Source organism: Crocuta crocuta, unplaced genomic scaffold (genome assembly GCF_008692635.1).
Source record: "Crocuta crocuta isolate KB4526 unplaced genomic scaffold, BGI_CrCroc_1.0 scaffold1192, whole genome shotgun sequence".
Classification (NCBI taxonomy): Eukaryota; Metazoa; Chordata; class Mammalia; order Carnivora; family Hyaenidae; genus Crocuta; species Crocuta crocuta.
Window position 1 is genome coordinate 159282 of NW_027531292.1, and position 15203 is coordinate 174484.

Genomic DNA, 15203 nt, shown 5'->3' on the forward strand with positions numbered 1-15203 from the left:
GGAAGCCTCAGACTGTGGGCAGTGAGTGGGGGGCAGCATCCTGTTCAGAGGGTCCTGATGCCACCAGAGCCTGAGGGCAGGATGTGGCCCTAGCCCTTGAGTGTCCTGGGCCTGCCTGGCTCTCTGTCTCCTCTGTCCTGCCCTGGGCCCAAGACACGTGCTCTGGCACTGAGAAGCTCAGGGCTCTGGCTGCGGTCTCCTCTGGCCATCTGTGTGTCCTCGCCCTGCCCCTCTGCAGCTCAGGCAGCTGCATGGCTCCCATCTGCCCCTCAATTCGAGCTGGCACCCTGTTCCCTTCTGCTGGGCCTGGGAGTGTTGGTGCCACAGGGGCCTAGAGTGTGGGGCTCCTCCAGGCTCTCATGGGGGCCTGTGCTGGGTGGGATGTGACCTGTCGGCCTCCTTTCCCTAACTGGAGTGACCACCAGGTCTCTTGCCCTAGTAGCTAGGGGGCCCCCGCTTCCGCCCCCTGCTCACAGCGGCTCCAGGACTGAGCTCGACAGACAAGAGCACCCAGACTGGGAGGGAGGGTGCTGGGAAAGGCCAGGGTACAGGAGGCCTGGGGACAGCATGGGCTGGCGTCCTGGATTGGGCTCCCCAGGTCCCAGGCCCCCTGAAGGAGGTCAGGGGAGATGGGCTTGGAGCCCAGAGGAGGTACCCACGAGTTCGCAGGGACATAGCTTTGGGAACAGGGCTAAGTGGGGTCAGGACTAAACAGGGGCCCCCACTTTGGGGTGGGGGCAGGACTGGGGGTTGGAGCCCAGGGGAAGGGTGGTGTGCACCTAGCTCACTGCTGTGCCTGGGACTTGGCATGAGGGACCCTTGCTGATGGGCAGAATGACCCAGCCGGGGGCAGGCCTGGGTACCCTCTGGGTAGCACACCAGGCCTTTGCTCACCTCCCTGGACAAGCTCTGTCCTTCCCTGGCCTCAGTTCCCCTCTATCAGCCCTGCTGCTCTGATGTGAGGCCTTGAAGGCTCAGGGAGCCAGAGGCACCTGACACTGGCCCCTCCTGCTCCCTGCCTCCAGTGCCAGCCTGGCTCCACTCCATGCTGGGGCACCCCAGCCCTGACCCGCCAGTGGGGTGAGGAGGCACACGTTGGGGGTGAAAAGGGTGAAACACATACAATGGAATGAGGATGGCAGGGGCAGGGTGGATGGGTGGGGCTGGTCTGGCCTCTGGGACCCCACCAGGCTGGGACAAGGGCCCCCGAGGGGAGCTCAGAAAGGCAGGGCTGGTTGCTGGTCACTGTGCTCCCCAGACCCTAAACCCAGACTCGGGCCTCATGGCAGCGAGTGCCTTACCGCCATCCGGACAGGACCCGCACACCCTTGCTAACGGACGGTGTGCACGTGCCCACCCAGCCCTACACGGGCTCACCCACCCCTGCAGCGGAGCGGGCAATGTGCCCGCTCCCTACCAGGTGCCAAGAGGTATGGACCCTCGGGCTCTCGGACCCCCAGCACCTCCAGGACCGGGCAGCCCCTTTGCCCTGTGTGACACTCCCCGTAGGCCCAGCTGGGGGGAGCTCTTCCTCTGGGCACTCAGGCCCCCTCGTCTTGCTCAAGGCCAGACGATCACAGGCCTGTCACGGGGAAGGCAGCAGGCAGCCCCACCGCGTGTCAGCCAGTGTGGGCGTAAGGCCCCCAGCCTCACAGGGTTCGGGTGGGGAAGCCCCGAGGGTGGCAGGCTCCCGGGCAGGACCTTGGCCACTGCTCTCTCGAGCCTGCTCTCGCCGGCCTGGGGCCAGGCTGCCCGTGTCCGGCTGCTCAGCCTGGGTGCTGGGCCTCTATGGCTTGTCCAGGGCGGGGAACTGGCCGCTGGATGTGTGAGCGGGCACAGGGTGCCCTTCTTGGGGCCAGTCTGGCTCTCGCCAGAGGATCTGCCCGCAGCCCCCTCCCTGCCCCTGCGGTGGGGCCGGACACCTTACCTGCCAGCGTCAGAGGCTACTCTCGTAGCTGGTGGCCACCTTCTGGCCCTTAAGCCCAGCGCCCCAGCTTAGTCCTGGCGCTGGCGGGGGGGGTTCTACAGTGGACAAGAGGCGCCTTTCAGTGTGGTGTGCTGGGCCCTACCTCCCTGGGTGTGCAGAGACGGGCCGGCCCACTGCGCCGGGGAGGGCCCTGCCCCCCGGGGGGCAGGGAGGTGGGCACGCTGGAGGGGCCACACCCCTGCTCACCAGCCCGCAGGGCAGCCCGAGCTGAGCCCCCGCCTCACCTGACAAATGCTGGGCGGAGGGCTGGTCGTGTGTGCTCAGTAGCTGGGTCTGAATGGTCTCCACGACCCTCTTGAATCGGCGGCTCGGTCCTGGGGGAGAGAGGGGGTCATGCCCAGGCCCGGGGTCAGCCTGGAGCCCGTGCCCCGGGCCAGCGGCTCACCTGACAGGAGCGTGAACGTGACGGAATAGATGCCGTTCTCCTTCTGTGCTGCCCCTCCCTCGGTGTAGGTGATGTCCACCTGGAACTTGACCGGCTTCTGGAACACCGCCGGGCCCCCTGTCGCCTTATACTCAGCCCGGAAGCTTGTCTGGGAGATGACGCTGTGGCTGAGGCTGGGGATCTGCAGGGCGGCAGGACGTGTGAGTGCGGTGCAGGGGCCGGTCCTCCATGCCACCCGGAGACCCGGGCGAGAAGCCTCTACCCCTGAACTTCCGTGCGGGCTGGGGCACGAGAACTGAGTGGAGGAGGAGAGGGTGGGGAGGGGCAGGGAGGGCGGCGCAGGCCCCGGGCTAGGGCTAAAGCCTCTGCTGCGTTTTGGGAAGGTGCCTCCCGAGGCTGAGGCCACGTGACCATTGCTGAGGCTGACACACTTGGCCCTCAGCTCGGCCAGAGGGGCCCCTGTGCACCCGGGGCACGGGGAGCAAGGGGAAATGCCCCTGAAGACGAACCCAGGAGCCGTCTTGCCTTGGGAGGAGTCACCCCTAGACAGGGCTCTGCTGTCGACTGAACCCCCATCACGCACGCACGGAAGGAGCACTCAGAGGGCTTGGGGCGGGGGGGGGGGAGGGAGGTGACGCAGACCCGGGCACTAGGGAGGAAGACAGGCAGGTTGCCCCCCACCCCAGGCCTGCTGCTGGCCTCTCCTGGCCCCCAGAGATTTCTGGTCGGAGGTCTAAGCTGTCCCCTCCCCCAAAGGGAACTTTGGCTGCAGCCAGGATGGCAGGGCTGAGGCCACACCGAGTGGAGGGAACCGCACTGGTGGGTCCTGCTCACCCTGGTTGGGGTGGCAGCTTGAGCTGCAGGGGTGCCGTGATCCTGGGGGACCCTGCACCGGGCGAGGCCCCTACAGGACCCTGGAAGAAAACTTGCAGGGCTTTTCTGCTCCACGTGCTCAAAGCTCTCACAAAGACAAAGGCAACACACCCAGGGCCTGAACGTACCCGTCAGAGACACCGGGTGGTGGTGGGGGGAGACGAGCAGAGAGCACACAGGGGACAGGTCTCTGGGACAGTTCCTGAGGCCTCCAGTATGCCCACCAGACCCAGGGGAGCTGCTCCGTGGCTGCCGGTCTGGGGGAGGCGTCACTCCCCAGGGCTCGCCCCCAGGCCCNCCCGGACAAGGGCTAAAGCCTCTGCTGCGTTTTGGGAAGGTGCCTCCCGAGGCTGAGGCCACGTGACCATTGCTGAGGCTGACACACTTGGCCCTCAGCTCGGCCAGAGGGGCCCCTGTGCACCCGGGGCACGGGGAGCAAGGGGAAATGCCCCTGAAGACGAACCCAGGAGCCGTCTTGCCTTGGGAGGAGTCACCCCTAGACAGGGCTCTGCTGTCGACTGAACCCCCATCACGCACGCACGGAAGGAGCACTCAGAGGGCTTGGGGCGGGGGGGGGGGAGGGAGGTGACGCAGACCCGGGCACTAGGGAGGAAGACAGGCAGGTTGCCCCCCACCCCAGGCCTGCTGCTGGCCTCTCCTGGCCCCCAGAGATTTCTGGTCGGAGGTCTAAGCTGTCCCCTCCCCCAAAGGGAACTTTGGCTGCAGCCAGGATGGCAGGGCTGAGGCCACACCGAGTGGAGGGAACCGCACTGGTGGGTCCTGCTCACCCTGGTTGGGGTGGCAGCTTGAGCTGCAGGGGTGCCGTGATCCTGGGGGACCCTGCACCGGGCGAGGCCCCTACAGGACCCTGGAAGAAAACTTGCAGGGCTTTTCTGCTCCACGTGCTCAAAGCTCTCACAAAGACAAAGGCAACACACCCAGGGCCTGAACGTACCCGTCAGAGACACCGGGTGGTGGTGGGGGGAGACGAGCAGAGAGCACACAGGGGACAGGTCTCTGGGACAGTTCCTGAGGCCTCCAGTATGCCCACCAGACCCAGGGGAGCTGCTCCGTGGCTGCCGGTCTGGGGGAGGCGTCACTCCCCAGGGCTCGCCCCCAGGCCCAGCGCCCCCAGCCCTCGTGGCCCAGCCCCACTCTGAGTCCAGCACGACTTGTCTTGTGCGCACCTGACCCCCCTTCCCCCCCCAACACACCAGTTCGCACAGCCAGGCCTGTTCTGAACGAGAGCCCGCTGCCTGCCCTGGGCCGGGGCCCACCCGGCCAGGGCAAGGGGAAGCCAGTGGTTATGTGTCGTGCGCATCCAGGTGGGGGGAGGCTCACCGACAGGAAGGCGTGGACGATGTCGGCTTTGATGGAGCTCAGGGGCTTGTCCTTGATGACCACGAAGATCTGCTCCTCCTTCTCCAGGCTGATGAAGTTCCCAAACCACGACTTCTTGGCGAGCCTGGGGGAGGGAGGCGGGGGCGGGGCTGCTGAGATCAGGGGCTGCTCACTACTGGCTGGGCCTCTGGGGATGCACCCTGCTCCCTTCCAGGCTGATGCTGGCTCACTGCCTGGCTGCCCCATCCCCATCCCCCACTCTTGCTCTGGCCCGCCTGGGTCTGGGCAGTGCCCAGCAGAACCCACCGCAGAGGGTAGAGCCCAGCCTTACTACTGTTCAGCCCCCAAGTTTTGAGGAAATTTGCTCTAAACCATCCCTGAGGAAGGTGCCCCCTGTCCTGGGGCTGCATGGGGAGTGGGTGCAGCGCGGGGGGCCAGGGCCGGCCAGGGGACTCTGCACCCATGCGTGCACCCACGTGGACAAATGGACGGGAGAGACACTGCGTGGAGAACAGGGGCTGGGGGCCCGGGATGCTGTGTGCCCCTCCCACCTGCCGAGGCTACCTTGGCTCCCCGGGGCCACTCTCTGTCCTCAAGGACCAGGGGCCACCTGGCCGCCCACATCCCTGCTGCCCCGCCCGGTCAGTCCATGGAACATGGAGGCTGCTTCCAACCCAGCGGCTCTACTGGGCAGGCCAGGGGCCGCGTCCCCCCGCACACAGCCCCGCACCCCACTGGCGCCCAGGGCTTCCCTGCTGTTCTTGTCTTCCCTCCTGCCTCTGGGGCCACCGCGCGCTCCGTGCACACCAGCGTGGGAGACCCTCAGCTGGCCCCACCGTCCTGCCCCCTGGATTCACACGCCTGCGCCGGCCCCTCCCTTGGGAACCCTAGGAGTGACAGATGTCGCCTCCCAGGACACGTGACACAGGCTGTGACTCCTGCTTGCTAGCAGGCCCCCCCCACCCCCCACGGCATTGGGAAGGAGCCGGCAGGCACGACGGGGAGGCCAGAGCCCTGCCCACAGCCACGCGCAGGACCCTGGAGAGGACGACACTCTCGACCCCGAGGCTGTGCCAGCCCCGACCCACAGAGCCAGGCGGGGGATGCGCGTTGCTGAAGCCACTGAGCTTTGGAGAGGTTTGGTAGGCCGCTTCTCGCTCTCGCCGCGTCTGGGACCCGGGCCCCGAGCCCCGCCCGTCAAGCCATCAAACCCCCCTTCAGACCTCGAGCCAGCCAGCGAGGCTCAGGCAGGGCCTGGCGGGCAGGCTGATGTGGAGGCAGCGGCCGCAGGCGAGCCCCGGGGTCCGAGGCGCCAGGGGGGGCTCTCACGGCTGGTCCTGAGGCGCCGCCGCTCGTTTNCCCGTCTCCACGGCTGCCGCCTCAGGCGGTCCTGACCCAGCGGTGCGCCCTTCCCCACATCCTGCGTCCCGCCAGCTCTCTGCCCTGCGTCCCTCGCTCTGGAAGGCAGGTCCCGCCCCAGCACCTGCGCCTGGGCCCTGCAGCCCGGGCGGTACTCAGGAGTCGGTCTGGAACCCACGGGGGGGCTTCTGTTTCTACTCTTGGGCAGAGACGATAGAAGAGTCACGCTGATGAGACAACGTGACTTGCTTGTACTCGGGAGCCCGGCAGCTGGGCACAGACAGTCCCGCGCCCGAGAGAGCCAGAGAGGCTCTTGCCAGTCAACTTCACAGGTCAGCTGGGCCATCCGGTCAGCTGTCAGGTGCTGCTGCTTAGACGTGGCAGCCAGGCGCCTCCGAGTAAAGCACACCACGCTCCAGGATGTGGTGAGCCTCATTCAAGCAGGTGAAGGCTTCAAGAGGAAAGGCTGCAGTCTTGACAGGCAGCACGGGCTCTCCACCTGCACGTTTCACACTCAGGGCCGTCACGCCACCCAGACCGATTATTTCCACCTGCCGGCCCCCACGATCACGTGAGCCGGTTCCTAAAACCACCAGCCCCACGGTACTCACTGGTGCGCCCGCACCCCACCGCGTGGGGGGCCCTGACTGACACGCTGCCGGCAGGCACGTCCTGTAGAGGAGGCGGCGCTGGGGCGTTAACTGCGCCGAGCCTCCCTGGTGGGGGTGCCCCCGCTGGGTCCCCTCAGGACCTCCAGGAGGGGACGAGGCCTCAGTGGGACCCAAGAATGGGAAGGCCTCACGCCATCAGGTGCTCCGGGATCTAGCCTGTCGACGAGCACAACAGTTCTGGCACAGGGGTGTCTGCGGGCGCTTGTCCCCAGCCCAGCACGTGGGGCCCGCCAGCCGCACACGCAGCGGCCTGGGCGTCAGCCCTGCCTGCGGGCACCACACGCCCCCTGGCGGCACCCCCTGCTCGGTCAGCAAGACCACGGCCTTCGAATGGGCTGCCCGTGTGAGGCCATGGCGGCTCCCTGCTCCCCTCGCTGGCCTGTCCCGCATCCACACCTCGTGTCCTGCTCGTGCCATCCTGCCAGGGCTGCGGGACGGAGGCCACCACAAGGGCCCAGAGAGTGGGGACACGGGCCCTCCAGGGTCTCTGCCGCAGTTCAGGCCAGCCGTGGGGTGGCTCTGCTTGCCCGTTGCCTCCTTATTGGCAATGGTTAGCCGAGGGCTCGGTCTGGGCCTGGCCTTGAACGATGCCACCCTCCCCACGCCGCTGCCCGCCACGCCGTTCAGTGGCTCCTCCTCGGCCAGCACCATGTTTTTGCTTTGAAACCCTCCATACCGACAAGTTCCCGAATTTCTGGATGATTCTGGGCTCCACTCTGCCCTTGGAGAGCCCTGCTCAGCTCTGCCCAGTGCTCCTCTCCTTGGAGGCTGCCTACCGCAAGCACCACAGGCCGGTCCTTCGCAGGCCCCCTGTGCCCAGCACGTCCAGGGCTGAGCCTGTGCCCGGGCAGTCGTGAGCATGCCTGGCCACCAGGGCTCGGGCTCAGGGCCCACACGCCTCCACGAGCGGAGCCGGGGGCTTTCCGCCAGTATGAAAGGCACGGCCGTGCCCTCCCTGGTCTCCGGCCAGGCTCCCCACCCCAGACCGGGCTCCCCGGCCTGGCGTTCACAGTGCAGGACACAGAGCTCTGAGGGTAGGTGTCCCCAGGCAGGGGGTGGAGGGGGCATCTGGGGCGAGCACAGGCTCCCAGGGAAAAGGGACAAGGGCCTGGAGCGGCTGGGGTGCTTTACCCCAAAGTCCTCACGGCTCCCCAGCCTGCCACGTGGGAGGGTCCACACCGGCCTCCCTGCACACTCGGCATCTGAGCACGCGGCCACTTACTCTGGGGACGACTCTGGTGTCAGGTTGGACATCTCCTCGGGTGTTGGAACTGTGCACACGGGGAGGACAGGGAGAGAAGGCACGGTGACCCTCTGCCCTCCCCTCACCAGAGATCCCCTGGGCCGCGGCGGGGTCTTGGCAGCCACCCCACGCTCTCCTGGCCACCACCAGAGCCTAGGGCCACGGGGCTGTCCCATGGTGCTGTAATCGGGCCCTGCCTTCCCTGGCCTCCAGCCAGCCCCGCTGCCGCCTGACAGACAGCAGCGGCCCCCCACGCCACCCGCCAGCTGTGCTGCAGGCTCCAACAGCCAGGCAGTGCCAACCGGCCCTCGGCGCCCAGCGCACAGGAGCAGGCCAGCCTCCACTGCCCCGTCCCGCGGGCCAGCGCCCACACTGCCCACACCGCCCATCGGCTGGCTCTCCTCCCTGGGCTCAGGTAGCCCGCCTGCCCATGCCCGCCAGGCCCTCGACATACACCGTGGGCGGGCTCTGGAGTAAGCAGGCGCATCGGGGTTACTGCCTGGGGGCCCTTGCTGGCCTAGAGAACACAGGCCACTGCCGGGTGCTTTCGGTGGGTGAACCAGGAGAGTGGGGAGGGGGCGGCCCCCCCCGCCTGCCCCACCGGTCTCCCTCCCCTGCGCTTACCCTGCAGTTTCCGGCGGTGGAAGCGGGGTGACCCCAGGAAACTGTTCTTGATGGAGTTCAGCCGCGTCCTCCAGGGCACCCCTCCGACGCTGGGGCTGGACGGTGGCGTGGGGTTGGGCGTGCCCGCCGGGCTCTCCTTGGGCGTGTGCACGGGCGTCCCCTTAGGGGTGGGGAGGGGACTACCCCTTGGAGAGGGGTGAGGGGTCACCTGTATGGTGGGGACAGATTTGGTGTTCGGTTCAGTCCCAATGGGCGGGACCCGGGTGGGGGCCGGCAGGGGCGGCAGGCCCGGGGGCAGGGCCAGCTGGGGCCCTAGGCCTCCCGGGACAGGGGGTCGGGCCTGGGTGCCCGCCGGGAGTGGGTTGGACTTGGTGCCTTGCAGCGGCTTGTCGCTCAGCTTGGCCTTGCTCGGCAAGGTCTGGGTCTTGGGGTTGGGCCGAGAGGCAGCCTGTGGAGGGAGGGCGTGTCCGGGCCGAGAGGCGCTCCGACAAGCTTCAGGCTCCACGGAGGTGGCCAGGGGGCAGGCCACGAAGGGGCTGCCAGGGGGCGGGGGGGGCAGGGCAAACTTTCTAACAGGCTACAGGGCAGGCGCGGAGGGCAGGGATCAGAGCCCGAGGTGTCCCCGGGGCCACCGTGCATGCGCCCGCCCCCGCCCGGCATGCACACACAGCACCAGGAGAACCAGAAAGCAACGTCAAGCAGGACCCCAAGGCAGGACCAGGGGGGCAGGCAGGCAGGCGCGGGGGTGGGAGCGTGTGCCATAAAAGTAAACAACACAGGAGAAAACAAACAAAACAAAACAAAAACGTGCAGTTAGCAAGAGCAGTGGCAACGCGGGCGGCCCCAGCAGTGGGCGAAAGGGGGGCCTGCTTCCCCGGCTCTGGGAGCCTCCCCTGCCCCCCCATGCACGTCGGGCCTCTTGGAGCTGGGGCGGGGTGGGGGGGCTCACCCGGGGGCTGCTCAGCGGGCTGGTGGAGAGGCCCGAGGAGGCGCCGCTGATGGACCTGGACCTGCAGACATGGGTGGGGTGGGTCAGCTGGGAAGGGCCTCGGCTCGCCACGTCTGTCCCCCAGGCGGACCCTTCAGGAGGACGGGAGCCCCGGCCAAGAGCCTCGAGGGGGCCCTGGCCTGCACACGCCTGGCCACACCCAGGGCTGTCCTGCGATGCCCACTCTGGGGTCCCTGCCAGAGCCCAGTGGAGAGGCTGGCTGCCTGCCCCGGGGCTCCTCCTCTCCTCTAGTGGGAGCCGCCCCATGGCCAAGACCCAGGCCCAGGATGGCACAGGGGAGCCCTCGGCAAGGGTCTGTCGGGGGCTCAGGTGGACAGAGGGACCAGGGGAGACGGGTGCCTCCAGTGAGCTGAAACCAGCCCCGTGCCAGGTCCACTCTCCAGGCCCTGGCGCCGTGAGCCCGGCCAGAACCCCCAAGGCTGAACTGTCCCAGGCCCTGAGTCCTGTGCTTTGCTGAGCGCCTCCCATCCTACCATGTGGGCCACCAGCTGGGCACCAGCCCAGCCCTTCCATGCCCACAGCCCACCTGCCTGGCCCAGAGCCACCCGCAGCACCCCAGCCCATAGCCGTCTCCTCCTGGCACGCAAGAGCCTGGGCAAGGCAAGGCTGGGGCAAGTGTTGGCTGAGACCACGAGCCCAATCCACCGCTGGCCCCACGCGGCCCGCAGACCAGGCCAGGCAGGAACCAGGCACCCAGAGGCCTTACTCCACCACACCACACAGCCTCAAGGGAGGGCACACCATGCCCGCACAGCCCTGGGCACTGGCACCTGCCCCCTTTCGAAGAAGGAAATGGGGGGGGGGGGCATGTGGTGCCGAGGCAGCCACAGGAGAGAAAAGGAAACGAGTGAAGGCCCGCACCCACCGGCCAGCGTGGCCCTAAGAGGGCTCTCGCCCGCCTGCCCACCCACACCTTGGCCCAGCCCTTTGGCCTCAGGGAGGAGCTGAGCCGCTCAGACCAGGGCCCCGGCACCTGTGGGCTGGGACCCCATGGCAGTGACCCTCCAACTCCCCCACCTGACACAGCCACGGAGCCAGGGGGTGGCGCTGACCTTGCTTCTGGCCCCCTAGCCCAGCCTGCCCATGGCCAGGACGGTGCCCAGAGCCAAGACTGTGTCCAAAGCTTTCGGATGCTGGGAAAGGAGTGGGGGCCGTCGGCCCCAGCTGGTGCCCACCCCAGCAGCTGCTGGCCAGTAGGGCAGCAGCCGTGAGCGAGGGCCAGCGCCCAGGGCCTGCCTGCCGCTGAGCCAGCCGTGCGCTTATCACTTGGCACAAGGAAACCAGAGAAGAAGCAGGGGAAGGGACCGGGGTGGGGGCTGCCTCCACACCCTCCTGTCTACGCGGGCAGCCCTGGAAACCGGGCGGCACAGAGAACAGCCAGGGCCGGGCGACAGGTAGGCAGCAGGAGGCCAGCGGTGAGCAGGCAGGGACACGGGCAGGCGTGGGGGGCAGGGGGAGGCTAACGGGTGAGGCCCAACCACCGCTGCCACAGGCAGCAAGCCCTGCAAGGGCGGGGGCCGGGGGCGCTCCAGAACACCAGGCCCCGTGCAGAGACCCCTGAGCCCCTTGTGCCTCCTGCCCCCTCCTGGGGAGCCCACGGCTGCCTTGGGCTGCTGCTTCCACTCTGGCCCCTGTGGGCAGCAGGGTGACCCCACAACCCGGGGCCAGCACGGAACCGGGGAGGGAGGTGAACCAGGGCTGCGCAGAAGGGGCCTCACAGCCTGCAAACACTCGGCGGGGGTCCCAGGGCAGGGAGAGCGCACTGGGTCTCCCAGCCCTTCTCAGGCCGGCCGGCGGCCTTGCCCCAGCAGCCCGCACCTCCTTGGGGCCTCAGCCCCGTCTGGCCGAGGCCAGTCCCCAGCTCGCTGGAGGGTTCCCTCGCCAGAGCTGAGAGGGTCGGATGCGCCTCGGGCCCAGCCCTGCCACCAGGCCCACCTTCGTCTTCGGGGCTGGGGGGCGGGGGATGGGTGGGCAGGGTGAACACCTGTCTTCTTTGCTGAATTGGGGGTGGGCTTCAGCGATATCCAGGCTTTTACTGAACATTGCTTTACTACAGCAGGAACAAAGCGAGAAAACAGAGTTACTGACGCAGCCCCAGCAGGCGGCCTGGGGGCCCGGACCACCACACAGCTCCACACAGGCCGGGCACGTGGGCGCCAGGGGAGGCCAGGCCGCAGGGTGCCAGGGCTACAGCGCACCCCACCCTGGGGACCCGCCGGGCAGGGTGGCCCGGCCAGGCTTTGGAGGATGCCCAGCACCCACCACCAGCCCTAGGGCCCCTCCAGCCTCAGCCGGTGGCCTTCTGCTGCCCAGTGCCAAGTGGCCGAGCCAGAAGAAGCAGCAGAGCCTGGAGCAGCAGCGGCAAGTCGGGAGGTGCCGGGAGGAAGGGGCTTTTCCAACGACCACTGGGATGGTTCACAGCTGACCCCGTCCGAGCACCTCCCGCCCCGAGGCAGCCCTGCCTGGAAGGCAGAAACAGGACCCGGCGCCTGTTCTAGATGGGTGAGGAGGGAGGGACGTGGGGCGGCTGGACGGGGTGGGCCCCATGTCAGCACTCAGCCTGCCCTGGGCGGGTCGAACAGGAGGCTGGGGGCCAGGCTCAGGAAAGGTGGGCTGGTGCGTGGTGGCCTCTCACCCTGGGGGCTTGCTGGGGAGGGGGTGCCCACAACAAGCAGGACGCGAGGCACAGTCAGGGCGGGAGCTCAGCCAGCAGAGACCCTTCTCGCCGCCACCCTTGCCAGCCTCCCGGTGCCGGAGCCCATGGGCAGCGGGCCGTGGTTGTCCGGAGCCAGCCTGTTCCCCTGGGGACGGCCTGGGGCCACCGAGGGAGCTGCGCCCACTTTAATCCTGACAGTGATCCTGTTTCCTGGCAAACTCCGTGGGGGGCCTGGCTGGCCCTGGCACCAGGCCCCCGGCTGAGCAGGGGTAGCCGGAGAGCTGGGGCCTCCCACGTGGTCTCCACGGCCCAGAGCCATGGCTAAAGCCCCTGCCTGGGCAGGGACACTGGGCCTTACCCCAAAAGACCCCTACCCAGTGCTAGGGTGAGGATGAGCCGAGGGCTGCCCCCAGCCAGCCAGCGTCAGCAGAGGCTCTGCAGGCCCAGGACACCCTTCCTTCCTCCAGGGGGTGCTGCTGGCTCAGCCTGCACCTGCTAACCCCCACCCCTCCCCCCCCCCCACCACAGAATTCCATGCCCTTGATCCCAACACTACCACAGGTGACCCAAGCACGGGGCAGCATCAAGTGCGGACAGGCCTCCTAGCTGGCTCTGAGCATGGCTTGACCCCTGTGTAGCCAAGTCCAGTCCACTCCAGCCCAACCCCTGACCCGCCCAGTCCAACACAGGCCAACAGAGCAAAGCCCTCCCCAGCTCAGCCCAGCCCAGCTCAATCCAGTCCAACCTAGGCCATCCCAACCCAGTCTAACCCAGCTGAGTCTACCCCAGTCCAGCTCAGTTCAGCTCAGCCCAGCTCAGTCCAGGCAAGTCCAGCTCACCCCAGCTCAGTCCAGTCCAGCCCAGCATAGTCCAGCCCAGCCCAGGCCCAGTCTAGTCCAGCCCAGCCCAGCTCAGCCCAGTCCAGCCTAGCTCAGTCCAGTTCAGTCTACTCCAGTCCAGTCCAACTCAGTGCAGCCCAGCCCAGTCCCAGTCCAGACCAGTTCAGTCCAGCATAGTCCAGTCCAACCCAGTCCAGTCCAATCCAGTCTAGCCGGGTTCAGTCCAGTCCAGCCTAGTCCAACCTATCCCAGTCTAGTCTAGCCCAGGTCAGTCCAGCCCAACCTAACCCAGTACACTTTACCTCAGCTCAGCCCAGTCCAGCCCAGTCTAGCTCATCCCAGCTCAGTCCACCTTAGCCCAGTCCAGTCCAGTCCAGCCCAGCCCAGCCCAGTCCAGCACAGCCTAGTCCAGTCCAGCCTAGCTCAGCCCAGCCCAGCCCAGTCCAGTCCAGTCCAGCACAGCCTAGTCCAGTCCAGCCCAGCTCAGCCCAGCCCAGCCCAGTCCAGTCCAGCACAGCCTAGTCCAGTCCAGCCTAGCCCAGCCCAGTCCAGTCCAGCACAGCACAGCCTAGTCCAGTCCAGCCCAGCCCAGCCCAGTCCAGCACAGCACAGCCCAGTCCAGTCCAGCCCAGCCCAGCCCAGCCCAGCCCAGCCCAGCCCAGTCCAGTCCAGCACAGCCTAGTCCAGTCCAGCCTAGCCCAGCCCAGCCCAGCCCAGCCCAGCCCAGTCCAGTCTAGCACAGTACAGCCAAGTCCAGTCCAGTCCAGCACAGCCCAGCTCAGCCCAGACAAGTCCAGCACAGTCTAGTTGAGTCTAGTCCAGCACAGCCCAGCCCAGCCCAGTCCAGCCCAGTCCAGCTCAGTCTAGTCCAGCCCAAGCAGCCCCACCGAGCCCCTGGCACAGTGTGGTCCAGCCCCACCCAGTGGCCTTGGCCCAGCCCCAGGACTGGGGGACAGAGATGAGCCACGCCCAGCTCAGCCCGAGAGGAGTGCCAATGCCGACCAGGCCAGGCCACCAGGAGGCGGAGTGCTGGGTCCTCCCGGAAGGCACGCACCTCTGGCCATGCTGGGCCATCTCGATGGCCCGCCGCGCGGGCACCGGGGAGCCGCCGTCGGTCACGCTGAGCACCTCCATGGACTTGCGTTCCGGCCGCCGCTTGCCGTGCCGGTTCAGCATTGGGGAGTCCACGCGCTTCCGAGGAGGGTCTGTGTGCAGACAGGGGTCAGGGCCAGGCAGCCCGCCGGGACTGGAGGGGGGCAGCATGGGGCCAGGCCACCCCGGGACCTTATACCTATTTCATTTCGGGGGGGCAGGTCCTCGTCCTCATGGCTCGGGTACCTTTCTTTCCGGTCCAGGAGAAGGAAATAAATCATTTTCTCCTGGTTCTCCCTGCAGTGGGCGAGAGGCGCAGAAAAGGGTCGGCAAGTCCGTTCCCGGGGCGCAGGGGGGAAGGGCGGGGAGGGCTCGCTCCCGGCCGCCCGTGCCCCAGGCCAGGCCGCAGTGGGGCCCCCGCCAACGTACTCTTCGGACAGCAGGTCCTGCAGCAGCTTGTTGCGGTCCCGGAAGCAGCCCAGCGAGTGCATGCTGTCCAGCACGTCGGGGTCGATGTCCTCCAGGCTGGGCAGGGAGCGGATCTGCACCTTGCGGGGGATGGGCTGCTCTGGCTCTGGCTCGTTCTTGCCCCCTCTGTGGATGACAGGCGCCGAGGGGTCACTCACCCCCACCTCCGCAGCCTGGGGCTTCTCCGCCCCCACCCTGAGGTGCTGGGAGGGCGGGGCCCACCCCTTCCTGGGGCCCTGAGTCTTGCCGCTCTCCCTGCACCCGGCGGCCCCTGCACACCTCCTGCGTCCTGCCTGTGCCCAGCGCAGGCTGGCCCGGGGGCCTTGAGAGCCAGGAGCGGCCGAGGCTGAGGGCCGGCCTGCGCTGGGCTGGGTTGCCCCCCGCCTTCCCTCGCAGGCCCTCCAGGCCACGGTGACAGGTGACAGGCAAAGCAGGTGATGTGGGAGGAGAAGCTACTTACATATACCATATGTGTTTCTGAATGTGCTCTAGCTACAAGGAAAGAGAAACAGGGAGTTAGTACAGGAGGGAGGGAGGAGCCCACGTTAGGAGGCCGGAGGGGCGGGAGCACGGGGAGGGAGGAGGGTGCGCAGGGAGCACCACCGCAGTGTGCAGAGAGCAGCACGGGAGGGGCGGGGAGGGACGCGGGGGGGGCG

The 15203-nt window shown here is 67.8% G+C and overlaps 1 protein-coding gene across 5 annotated transcripts in view; it reads right to left on the bottom strand.

Annotated features, from left to right (window-relative positions):
• Positions 1-15203, bottom strand: part of BRSK2 (BR serine/threonine kinase 2) — a 25678-nt gene that overhangs the window by 1934 nt on the left and 8541 nt on the right. For 2 of the 5 annotated variants that reach the window (XM_077771517.1, XM_077771516.1), the window contains exons 8-18: positions 15008-15039; positions 14509-14673; positions 14279-14376; positions 14042-14192; positions 11477-11542; positions 9433-9493; positions 8484-8691; positions 7839-7887; positions 4587-4710; positions 2373-2553; positions 2212-2301 (exon numbers count right to left, since the gene is read on the bottom strand). In XM_077771517.1, coding sequence (XP_077627643.1) covers positions 2212-2301; positions 2373-2553; positions 4587-4710; positions 7839-7887; positions 8484-8691; positions 9433-9493; positions 11477-11542; positions 14042-14192; positions 14279-14376; positions 14509-14673; positions 15008-15039 — 1225 coding nt within the window. Of the gene's footprint in view, positions 1-1927; positions 2023-2211; positions 2302-2372; positions 2554-4586; positions 4711-7838; positions 7888-8483; positions 8692-9432; positions 9494-11476; positions 11543-14041; positions 14193-14278; positions 14377-14508; positions 14674-15007; positions 15040-15203 lie in introns of all 5 variants that reach the window. The other 3 variants (XM_077771519.1, XM_077771518.1, XR_013336940.1) reach the window with 2 other exon arrangements.